The sequence below is a fragment of the Takifugu flavidus genome, chromosome 15 (genome assembly GCF_003711565.1).
Source record: "Takifugu flavidus isolate HTHZ2018 chromosome 15, ASM371156v2, whole genome shotgun sequence".
Lineage (NCBI taxonomy): Eukaryota > Metazoa > Chordata > Actinopteri > Tetraodontiformes > Tetraodontidae > Takifugu > Takifugu flavidus.
This window is the reverse complement of record NC_079534.1, coordinates 3,195,806-3,207,714: the sequence shown is the minus strand read 5'-3', so window position 1 is coordinate 3,207,714 and position 11,909 is coordinate 3,195,806. Positions and strand designations below refer to the sequence as shown.

General features: G+C 47.7%; 3 protein-coding genes across 6 annotated transcripts; 1 reads left to right on the top strand and 2 right to left on the bottom strand.

Moving 5' to 3' along the window:
- Positions 1-1,328: 1,328 nt before the first annotated feature.
- On the bottom strand, positions 1,329-6,028 carry LOC130539576 (uncharacterized). 4 transcript variants are annotated; one of them, XM_057058035.1, is made up of 9 exons: positions 5,765-6,028; positions 4,677-4,756; positions 4,364-4,555; positions 4,096-4,211; positions 3,831-3,966; positions 3,516-3,726; positions 3,234-3,290; positions 3,053-3,127; positions 1,329-2,789 (listed from the first exon to the last, which is right to left on the bottom strand). In XM_057058035.1, the coding sequence occupies exons 2-9, from the start codon at positions 4,746-4,748 to the stop codon at positions 2,383-2,385; spliced, it is 1,266 nt and encodes a 421-aa protein (XP_056914015.1). In that variant the 5' UTR covers positions 4,749-4,756; positions 5,765-6,028; the 3' UTR covers positions 1,329-2,382. The 4 variants fall into 4 exon arrangements, with proteins under 4 accessions (XP_056914015.1, XP_056914016.1, XP_056914017.1 ...); XM_057058036.1 differs by having other exon boundaries at positions 5,761-5,947; XM_057058037.1 differs by lacking the exon at positions 5,765-6,028 and adding an exon at positions 4,894-5,259.
- tox4a (TOX high mobility group box family member 4 a) lies at positions 5,433-8,931 on the top strand. Its single transcript, XM_057058011.1, has 9 exons — positions 5,433-5,681; positions 5,777-5,845; positions 5,942-6,223; positions 6,311-6,556; positions 6,646-6,978; positions 7,067-7,147; positions 7,228-7,911; positions 8,061-8,203; positions 8,285-8,931. The coding sequence occupies exons 1-9, from the start codon at positions 5,577-5,579 to the stop codon at positions 8,340-8,342; spliced, it is 2,001 nt and encodes a 666-aa protein (XP_056913991.1). The 5' UTR covers positions 5,433-5,576; the 3' UTR covers positions 8,343-8,931.
- LOC130539573 (E3 ubiquitin/ISG15 ligase TRIM25-like) lies at positions 8,458-11,873 on the bottom strand. The gene is made up of 7 exons (XM_057058030.1): positions 11,487-11,873; positions 11,103-11,420; positions 10,732-10,833; positions 10,333-10,429; positions 10,175-10,264; positions 9,875-9,931; positions 8,458-9,537 (listed from the first exon to the last, which is right to left on the bottom strand). Exons 1-7 carry the CDS (start codon positions 11,736-11,738, stop codon positions 9,005-9,007), a joined length of 1,449 nt encoding a protein of 482 aa, XP_056914010.1. The 5' UTR covers positions 11,739-11,873; the 3' UTR covers positions 8,458-9,004.
- Positions 11,874-11,909: the final 36 nt, after the last annotated feature.

The following is an 11,909-nucleotide window of genomic DNA, read 5'->3' as shown; positions in this document are numbered from 1 at the left end:
GAAACCTTGATCCAAGCTGGGGAAATAGATAGCTGTAATTATAAGTTATATAAGTTCTCGTCATTCCCCTGATTAACATTTACGTGGAGGTCTTAAGCTTTGCCACCTGGCATTTTAACGAAAGAAACAGCTTTTACCTCCACTTCCTGTTCGGGAATTTATTTATTTATTTCATGGCAATGAGGAGCTGTCGTTTGATTGGCCGGATCACATGGCCCCCGGAATGTGTGATACTATCCTAAAGAAGGTGAATGACTGTCCACTGTTAACGGTCAGATTCATTCAGCAAACACTGGTTCTGAAGAGGCCGTGTTTCAGTCAAGGGAGCGGGTCAAGGTGAGCATTGTCTCTCACTCCATTGTTGGACCGGTTGCTGAACCCGGGGTTTGGGCTAGATGATATAAACCATTTCACGTTAGGTCAGAACACCCACATATCACAAAGGAATTTTTTTTTTTGAGTAAATCTTTGAAACAAGCATCATGTGTCGCAATCTAAAGCACTGAGGAACAGGGATGTTTTGCAGGACACCTGTGACAAACTGGAGACCCCGCTCCAGAATGGAGAGGAGAGCTACACACACCCTGAAGAACCATTGGAATGTGGACTGGATCCTGTAGAGACCGTCTCAGGTGAAGAAACTCATGGGGGCATTTTCAAAGTACGTTGAAACTACGAATGAAATGTACTGTAACCACCTTGATGTCATTCCTCAGATGCAGGAACATCTGGATTTGAGGGGAAAGCTGACATAGGTCTTTGACCTCCTGAAACTGAAGCTGCGAGATGACCCCACCTTGAAAGCCCCCTGGCACCATTCATCTCCAGCTTCGGCCCGCTCCCTGAGGTCAGCTCTATCTACTTTTAGTCATGGCCCAACAGTCAACAGTTGTGGAACCGCCATGCAACGACCCTACTGGGAGTCCGCCGAAAGGTGAATAAGAGAGGAAGATGCACGATGCATGAGTCCAACATAGATTTATTTGGCCTCCAGGGCACCATGACTCTGTCCTTTGTTGTGACTGACTGAGTGGGAATGGCCATAATCCTAGCTGGAAGGGATCATAATTCATTTGAATCTACTCATTCAGATGATAGGATAAAGATCGTCAGGTTTTAGGACTGGCTGCACCCTCCAATCACAAACACCTTGATTGACCAATCAGACGACAGCTCTCCTTGGAGCTACGAAAAATACTTTGCTTCCGGTTTTCGGATTCCTCCTTACTATGGCGACGCCCAAACCCCGCCCCCTCACTTTCTGACCCGCCTCCCTCGGGCTCTGATCGTCTCAGTGTTTTGCACCTTGAAGAGCTGGAATCTGCAAGTTGAGCTGAGTCTTGTTTATTATCATTATTATTGGCAAATCTATACAGAAAAAGTACAAAAATCTTAAGGACAAAATGCAGTTATTATTTAATATTTAGCTTATAATTTATAAGATTAGTCTTGACTGGCTAGCATCTATATATTTTAAAGATCACCTCTTTTACCTTATTTGTCAAATAATTTCTATATAGATATATTTCTATATCATTATATAAGTATTCCAATGGAAGACTGCAGGAAGTTTGGAAACAATATCTCTGAATAATATGTCTAATACAATGATTATTGGCTTCATCACATCCCCAATCAACCTTGAAAAAATACAGTTCATAGCTTTAGGGCAACAATAACCTTCTAGCACCATCTGGACTTTCATCAAACATAATTGAATATTCTCTGACATTAACAGTAAAACCACAAACTGAAAGAAAATCTTCAAAAGTAAATAACCAACCAGTCATTCAGTAGTTAACTAACCAGTACGAAATTATTATCAAATCACTCTTCATACACAGAAACTTGTTTTGGAATTTAACATCCCGATTGTTCCAATTTAAATATTTGTGGGGAGAGAAATTATGTGTACATCACTGACCAGGAACAACAGGAGGTGGCTGTGAGTCATTTAGAAATAATGTTACATTTTATCCCTCCTACTGAGGTAAACACATTAATAAAGCTCCATACATTTCAGGTGAAGTGTAAAGCAAGTAGGCTACTTTTGTGCATATGTTTTGAAACATCAAGAGCCATAACTGCATATAAAAGTCCGGTGAGGCCTTCAGCTTCAGCTGCGAAACATCTCCCTAGCTTTGACCTTTTCAGTCAAAAGTCCAATATAAGTACCATGATGCTTGACGGGGATCCCTGAGTATCACAACAGAAGTTGAGCTAAGTTGCAGCCCCGCAGAATCATGAGGGGACGTCACCACAAGAGAGCACTGATCCACCTGTGCATAGGTTTAGAGACTACTGTATACATTAAAGTATCCAAAATATACACACTTGTGGTTCATCCTCTCAGGGCGGGATGGGAGGTGAGGGGTACGTGTCTTAATGACTCTTTCCTGAGGAACTGTTCTGCACACAGAAGGAAAGGTTGAGCGGTGCCGCGGAGTTTTCTCCGCTTTGCTTGCAGTACCCGTGCTCCTTCCTTGAGCTCTTGGGGCGTATGGCAGCTCCAGTGGTTCTCCTCCCACCTAAGTCCACCTTCCTCCGTGCCAGTGCTGTTGTTCGGACACCTATGGCAGCGCCGGTCTGGAGAAAGCCCCTCGATGTGGCCGTGTGCCGTTTGCCGAATGAAAACAGGGAAGACTGCAGCGCGCTGTCAGTTTTGAGCTCGTCAAAAGTATCGACAAAAGCGTTGACAGGAGCAGTGAAGGAGTTATCCGTGTCCAACTTCCTCTTCAGGCTGTCCACAAAGTGCTCCAGCCGCCTCTTCGGGCACTCTGTCGACGCGTCTGCAATTGGTGACATCAGTGTGAGTGTGAAACGAATACATCTGGGAGGTTTTAAAAGGTGACAAGCTACGAGGAGCTTCTGAAGCATCCTGGCCGTGGTTGCCCGTGGTGACGTGGATAGTTGTTATCAGACAGCTTTTCCTGTCTTTTGCCCTGTATCTGCTGTATAAACATGGCCTGTTGCGCCATCATTGTGCTGCCAAGTGCTGACATCTTAGTTAAAATGTTGTATCATGTAACTGTTATTTTGATGCTAGTTTTACCTGAAATGGTCTTTGGAGACGTCCCAGCACGGTGACCATTATTATCGTCGTCAGCAACCTCGTGTTCGTTTTGTTCTTATAGTTGAGAAAAAGACAAAAGAAACATGACTGATTTCTGGACCTTACCTGTGAACAATGCTTGAATAATTGACATGAACAGATGTTTGGCTTGGATACTTACCTACCACAGGCCCTTGAAGGTCTGAACCTTCACACCATTTCTCTGGTGTTGGACCACCTGTGTTGTACACAGACATTAGATATGAGGACACACTTCTCAGGGGATTTGAGCATATGAACACTTGGTATCATCACCAGTTGCAACTGGGTCATGTAGAGTGCTGAGTAATTACCCAGTTTAGACTTGTGGCTATCTGATGCGCCCCTCACCATCCATAAACACACACACACACACACACACACACACAGCCAAGGGAGACAAATTAAATAAATCTAATCTTACCACAGGAAATCTCATAGAAGAGCCTCCTCAGCTCAGGTGTTCTGCTCGCCGGGCCCGCCTCCATGACATCAACGGCCCGCAAAACGGCCCTTTGATGTTTGCAGCTTGCACCTGACACGCCAACTGGACACGTGCAGCACCTCAGTACAGGGTTCACATTGTGCCACGTGGTACCGGATGAGATGGGCACAGCGGAGTTGCTGTCACCCTCCTGTTCTTGTAGAAGAAAAGAGGAATCGAGTCATTGCAGTTTGTACTCTGCGATGTACCACACACACACACACCACACACACACACACACACACACACACATACATTTGTCAAGCGTTCCTGTGTTGTGGTGGACACACCCCTCTTGCTGGGGGCTTGGCCGCAGACAATGAGGTGATTGTGATTATTCCTCCAGTTCACATAGAGGAGGTAGCCGTCCACCATGTGGCGATCTGTAGATCTATGACAGGCAAAAAAAAAGAGCATTAAATGATCTCTAGATCAACCGTAGGGAGGATAACAAGTACTGTACATTGTGGTAGAAAAGCATACACGAGGAGCTTCATATTGGGCTCATTTTTAAATTCACCTTGATCTTCTGTCCTCCATGCTTCTTTTGAGGACAAGGAAAAGAGTCGCACGACAGTTTGTGTTCTTTGGGCTCCTCTCAGCTCCATAGGTGTTGTGCTGACATCTGAAATCAGCCTGTACAAAGATCAATGAGCAATCAGCAGCTGTCACTAGGTCTGCTAATAATTCTCTGTGGCTTATGAGTCAAACGCTCCTCAGACCCTTATTACATTGCACCGTCTCGGACCTCTTTTGCCCTGTTGGCTAAGCTTCCAAGCTGTACTTACTCTGTAGGTATTGTACCTCCCTGACTCAGGGTAAGTCCTTGCCTTCCTCCAAGTTAAGGATGATGAAAGCTGAAAATCCTTCAGCCAATTTTCCACCTGTTCTCTCAAGGTGAGCTTGACTTTCAGCACCACTCGCTGCTCTTCTGCCTTAAACGCACAGACCAGGTGCTGGTAGCCAGGTGGCAAAGCTCTCTGTCACCCAGGTGAGAATGTGTAAATACAAAGGATTAAAACATTCATGGACAATGCTTTTTTAAAAAAAATGTATTCTTCTTCAAAGTGCTTAGTTGCACTTAAAATAGTTGCACCTAACCTCAAGCTCTTTCAGATCCTCCTCATCTCCCGCTGTATCGCAAACATGGCACCATTTAATACGGTCTGCCATACTAATAACTGCACAAAAACAGATGTTAGATGGGATTCATTTATTGTACAGGTATGGGCATAGCCTAATTTTACTTAAAGTAAAATACTGAGTCTTCAAACGCAATTATTTTCATTGATGTTGATGTTCAGTTGGTAAGACTCACGAATGTAGTTCAAAACTCCGAACGAGCATTTAGGAACAAGGTAATGAGATATATTGTTGTAGGAATGTCACAAACTTACAGGGCCGCAGAAGCTCCTCAAATCGAAACCGTGAATCTAAGGGGGGTTACGAAACCCGCCACCAATGAAAACTCGTTTGGACACGGCTATGAGGTGATAACCAATCAGGAGCCGAGAAAGGCGGGTCGGAAAGCGAGGAGGCGGGGACAGGGCGTCAACATAGTAGGATTCGCACTTTCGCTTCCGGTTCCCCTAACTGTCTCTGTTGATTGGCTACAAATAACTTTGCGAGCGTGACGTACGCCGGAAGTGGGGTAGTTGTGGGCGGGACTTGTCCTTGGGTAAAATATTGTTCCAAATCACAACATGGCGACAGCCTTTGAATAGAACAGCGATAGGTCTCCACTGAGCTTAGATGTACATTTTTTTGGGGGGAAAAAGCGTTATATTGTTACCCCCATAACTCTCAAATACTCTTCCCCACTACCCATTTCGGCTTTATATTTTCTCAATAGTGTTTAACCTAGCATCTCCGCGAGCCCAATGGTCTGCTAACATCCATTAGCCTCTGTTCACATTTAAGTAGCGGTCTAGAAATGACGTTCGCATTTAACAGAATTTAACATTCGTGTAAAAAAAACTGCTTGACATATTTTTCCCCAAAATGGATCTTAACTTTTATTCGGAACTGTCCGGTGGTTCCCCCTCAAACGTGGACTCGGAGTATTTGAACGGCCAAGCGTTCGGCGGCTACCCGGAGGAAAATAAGGTACCGTTAAACTTTCGGCGATCAATAAGTACACTAAACCAGCGTATAATGCTATCATGATAGCGGGCTCCTCGCTTACTAACAAGGTTCTCCAGTTTTCAGAGAGTAGCGACGGCTATCTCAACATCAGCGTCCCGGGCCACCATCCGTTCTTGTCCGCAGCGGTGAGTCGTTTCGGACCACAGCCGTGAAATGTCGTTTAACACCGATTTCCTGTGTTGCCGGGTACTTATTCAGTTTCTTCCCTGAACTTCTGACAGACATTCCACACCCCCAGTCTCGGGGACGAGGATTTTGAGATCCCACCCATCTCTCTTGATCCAGACCACACTCTGAACATCGGTGATACGCACTTTGAGCTGAGCGATGGCGCGGGTGGGGCCCCGGGCTCCCGGAGCCTCGGAAGCAATCTGGTGGTCCAGGCCAACGACCCTTCCTTTGCCTCCACCTTTGTAAACTGTGGTTCTCAAGGCCTGGAGCAGATCAACCTTGGGACAATGGGTCAAGCTGTAGGGGGAGCGCTAATGAGCTCTTCTGCATTGGTGAGTGTGGTGCCCTCATACAAAATCCCAATTAATGTTAATGTTGTTTATACCAACTGATTTCTTATTGTCTCCTGATCTCTACAGGAACTGGGGAATTCTGGGGGTTCACACTTCAGCAATTCTTCCCCCACAACAATTGATGTCCATCTTGGTGACATTGGTCAAGGGCTTTTGGAGAGCAGTCACCTGTCGACCATCAACCAATCCGAGCTGGTATTGGGACTTGGGACTGAAAACATTAGGCATCATTCAGGGGCCGCTGAGCAGCCTCTGTCTGCAACACCTTCACCTGCTAATTCCCTGCAGGATGAGGAGATGGATGACTTTAAGGTGGGCGTGGCTAGGGTGGATTGCACGCTTGCGTTGTCGCTGCCGTGCTCACTAACATTTCGCCTTTCATCTCTCCTTGCATGGTCCAGAGGAGCGTGCTGGTAGACTCGCCCATGTCACTGTCGTCTTCTGCTACACCTTTGTACATGTCCTCCCAGTCCGTTCCTATGTCGTCCACGACAACAGTAAAGAGAGGCGGGGCCAAGCAGTCTGCACCGCTCTCTGTCCCTGGGGTAGTGGGCAACAAGAAGGGGAGGAAGAAGAAAGACCCCAATGAACCACAGAAGCCTGTTTCAGCGTATGCCCTTTTCTTCAGGGACACCCAAGCAGCAATTAAAGGCCAGAACCCCAGTGCCTCCTTCGGGGAGGTGTCAAAGATTGTGGCATCTATGTGGGACAGCCTGGCTGAGGAACAGAAACAGGTATTTGTACCAATGTGTTGTGGATTGTTGGTTGATGGTTAATCCTTTTTCAGTTTCCCATCAGCATTCTTCGGTTTGTCTCGTCCAGGTTTATAAAAGAAAGACGGAAGCAGCCAAGAAAGAATATCTGAAAGCACTAGCAGCATATAAAGCTAATCAACTCTCACAGGTGAGGTCGTCATCTGAAGGAAAACCAGTCGGTTGGTGACAAGTTTTCTCCTTTTTAAAAAAAATCCATTTTCACCTCAGCCAATCACAGACGAGATGGAAGCTGCACCCTCATCGCCGACGCAGATGCCCAACTACACCCCTGCTCAACAAGCCCCCTGCCCTCCAACCATCCTGGAAGACAGCCCCATGACCAGTTCCTGTGGCTCCAGCATCATCCTAAACGTCCCAGAGATGAAAACCCATTTCTCCACGGGCACAGACAAAGCCACCGCCCCCGCCGCTGCCGCTCCCCCAGCCAAGATCACCAAGATCATCATCCCCAAACACGTGCTGCAGGCCGGGGCTCAGCTCGTGACCGTGTTGCCGGGAGGGGTCGGCACCTTTCAGCCCACGCTCCTCGTGTCCGGTGCCTCTCGTCAGCCGCCTCCATTGCAGCAGATGCAGAACGCGCCGCCTCCGCCGAGGCTGCAGCAGATGGCTCCGGCGCCGCCGCCGCTGCAGGCCAAGCCCCGCGAGGGAAGCGCTGTGCCCGTTCTCCCACTGTCCTTAATGGCTACTCCTCCGCCTCCCCTCCAGATAAAAATAGTGCCCGCTTCCATACAGGATAAAGACTCCCAGCCAATCATTGTGCCTGATACAGCTGTGTCGTCTGCCGCCAGCACATCTGCCCAGGCCGCCGCTCTTGTTTCTGGACAGGGGCTGATTTCTGCTGCCACATCTGGCCGTGGAGGAGAAGTGGCACATGTGCTGCCCTCAGAAGAGGTGAAAGTGGCGCGATCACACTTGTTAGTCTGTGGCTGCGACTTTGTTTTGACAGTCAGCGCAACAGGACCAGAAAGATATTCTCATGAAGTAATAGCGGGAGTACAGGTAGAACCCTGGAGTAATGCGACTCTCCTCTCATTCTTCAGGTGGAGATGGAGGTGAACGGCTCCAGCGACGCCACCCCTGTGATGAGCATATGCGTGAGAGAAGGCTGCAACAACCCGGCCATCGAGAGCAAAGAATGGGACAAAGAATACTGCAGCAACGAGTGTGTGGTCACACACTGTAGGTGGGTGATGGTTCACACGCGCCTCCTTTTCTCCCCCCCCGAGAAGATGCGAACGTTTCTGACTTTGTTCGTGTCTTTCAGAGACGTGTTCGAGGCGTGGTGCTCCATCAGGAACCAGACGATGGGAACGGTCAAATAAAAAAGCTGCAGTTCCCGGAGCAACGCGCTGAAAATGGGGATCGCAGAACTGGAATAGTGCAGTAAAAGTGGATTTAATTCTCTTTTTTTACAAATCATGAGAGGTGCTATTAAAGTAATTCTAATAGTATTTCTTTATTATAATTCAGTGCTGGTACATAGGACTATAGTGTTCCATTAGGGTCTAAAAGTGATGAGAAAAAAGATGAACGGCAGCTACGAGAAAGATCAGTGTAACTTATTCAAGTCGACTGAAACTGGGGGTTCCCTGAGAAATCGCCCATCACTTGCACGTGACCTGTCGGTGCTATTTAAATCTTGACTGACCGACGGAAACTAATGCTGCCGTCAGCATTCAACGATAATACAACCTTCATATTAAAAAGTAGGCAGAAAACAAGGTGAAATTCTTTGCTACAGGCCAGTTTACGCGTTCTGTCGGAATCGATTAGTTTGTGCATAGAGGAGAAAGCTTGTCTACTTTAACTCTGTACGGTGGCCTTGTAGGTTTTATACTGAACGATAATTTTGTAAACAAGTTCCAGACTTTTGTCTCAACAGTGTTCTTAATAAACCAGCAGAAATGCGCCCTTTGTCTTCTTTTTTTGGCTTTTAATAAGCAAGATTTGTTCTCCCAAAATGCCAGAGACCTGAAAAAGATGTTCACCAAGCATTCACAATGGAGGCGATGCTGGGGGGAGCCACCCGATAGAGCCCAAGACCCAGGCACACCGGCTGGGTCAGTTTAGCCTTGAATTCATGCAGCCGCGTTGCCGTGGAGCCCACCGAAGCGAACGTGATGTTCCCCTTCTCAAAATCAACCATCACTGCTATGCGGTTGCTCTGCAGCCTCGCAGAGACGACCGTCTTCTTCCCATCGTGGTAGGCGACCAGTTTGCCGCTGCCATTGTGCGTGAGGCTCCAGGAGTGTGGGTTGTTCCCGAAGGCGCTCCTGGAATTGCGCTCGTGTTTGATGTCCCTGAAGGAGACGGCGACGTCCCAGTATCCCTCAACCTCCACCTCCCACGTGTGGGCGCCGGTGCCAAAGCAGTGGGAGGAGAGGACCTGCGGGGCTTCCTCGAAGCGATTCGGTCTGCTGGGATACCTGATCCTGGTTCTCACTTTCTGTGCTGTGCGGAGGTCATCGGAGATTTTCACGTAATCATTGGCGGTGTCCAAGTCAAGCATGAGAACCTCTGTGGAGGTGGATAAGTAGAGCATTTTATGACAGACGTTATAAAACCGTCATTAACTTGGAATAACGCGGTTCGTCGTGTGACCACTAGAGGGAGCAAGGGTAGCGCTCTTCTCAATGATCTCGTTTAACTCGATTTAAAGTTAATTTTCACACCATGAACTATAAAATCTGCTTTTAATGGCGACAAATATTTAAACTTAACAGAGGATTTGAATTGTCACATCATGTCCTGCTCCATGTTACAGCCTCCGAATTGACTTTAAATATTCTCATTGCCGCCCAAAGTAAATTAAACTTTCCCTTCTAACCCACATTTTCAGGAAATCCTGCCATACCTTTATCTTTTGTCACTGGTGGAAAGTGGCTGTTTACTGGACGATCGACCAACTTTTCTGTGAAAGAGAGGTAAGAGTTGGGGACAAACGTTTCTCTGTGGGTTGAAATGACCTTTGCTGTTATTCCCCCCTCAGTCACCCTTTTCTTGCAGTACCTTTTCTATTCACCACTCAAAATGTAAAAGTTGTGTTACAATGGAGTTCTCCGAGTTCTGTAAAGTCTCAGTCAGCATTTTTGAACAATCACATGTTGCTGAATTCTCTCTTTTGGGCCTGTTTGCGGATCTGAAACCGTCTCACCTGCGATGGTGGAATACATGTGGTTGATATGATTCTGCTGATGCTGCTGTGCCTCCTTCAGCGCCTGGTTTTCCACAGAGTAATCATAGGCTGGTTGGGGAGGAAGAGGCATCAGCCGGTGCTCATAAAGGGGACGTTTCTGTTCTGCGTTCTGTTACCGTAAACGAGAACCATCAGCCACAGGACGAGCAGAAGGACGGTGGTGCTGTTGACAGGAGACTCGGGCGGGTACGCTTTCTCTTTGGCCGTCTCTCTCTGGAAATACACAACCGCCGCTTAAAAAGCACTGCAGAAGTCCGTTTCCACCCATGTCATGAGCCAGATCAGGATCAGACTTCTTTTTGATGGTCTTCACCCCTTAAAATAAGCTTCTTCTTTTTTTTTTTTAGATAACCTATGATCCCCTAAACCTCCCCTTTGCTCCTAATCTTAGGGGAGGTCAGTCCTCACCCTGGACGGGCCTCCGGATCCTGGAGGAAACCCCACAGAGAGGGGGAGAACCTACTGGACATAGAGATGCAACTGAACCTGGAACCTTCTTGCTATGGATTGCATACTTCTCTTCTCATGTCCTCTTGCAGTGTTTTGATTGACTGGTTGGATTCTCTCACTTGGTGCTTCATCATTTCAAGTCTCACGTCCACGTGTGTCAGGTGCTCCTGTGGAGAACACACACACACACACACACACACACACACACACACACACACACACATTTATGCTGACATTTACTCGCCACGAAACACAATAAATGCCACTCCTCACCAAATACCACACCACGTCACCAGTTCAAGGAAGTTCCAGACGGAACTTTCCAGCATGACGTAATGTTCAGGTGACAAAGTGAAAGCTTCAATTCACGCTCACACTGTCGAGGACCTGAAAATCACTGAAAATAACTTCTGAGATTCCAGGGTTGAGACCTCACCGACAGCTTGCTCTGGAGGAGCGCAGAGACCGCCTTGGTCAGGTTCTGCTGGTTGCTGTCCTGGACGCACAGGTGGCAGACGTAGCGCCTGGAGTTTTCACAGTAGTGCCTCGCCACCTCCTCCTTGTGCACGGGGCATTTCCTCTTCGAGATCTGCCTCAGGGGTTTCGCCAGTGGGTGATCGGCGAACGCCGGTCGCTCCAAGTGGTCCTTGACGTGCTCTCCACACAGGGAAACTTCACATTTCAAGCACGTCTTCACCGCCGGGTTCTGCTGGTCTGGGCAACAGTCGCAGCAGACGCGTCTGTCGGCTCCACCCTGATGCACATGGAATCATTAAACTTGGACTTATTTCTTACATTGTCAAATTGAAAAGAGGCCAACCTTCCTCCTCCTGATCTCCTGGTAGTCTTCCACAATAGTGGTCAGTGTGAAGCTCTTGCTGATCCCGATATATGGGCCGAAGTATTTCCTGCAGTTTGGGCAGCGGAAGGGAACATCCGTGCAGTGATCTCTCAGGTTTTCCAGGCAGCCCAGGCACATGCTGTGGCCGCAGGGCAGCTGCCGAGGGTCCTCGAAGATCTCCTGGCACACCGAACACGTCAGCGTCTCCTCCAGCTTGCTCTCCATCTCCATCTCCAGTGTTGGTCAGTTCATGAAAGGAAGCTCATTGAAGCCTCCAGGTCCCTCGACTACTGGAGACTCTTTGCTGAAAGCAAAAGTATTTTCAGCCCTTTTGAACTTCCTGGTCGGGGCGGAGCATTGCCTTTTGGAAAGATTATATTGGGTTGTGTTAAATGACTGACC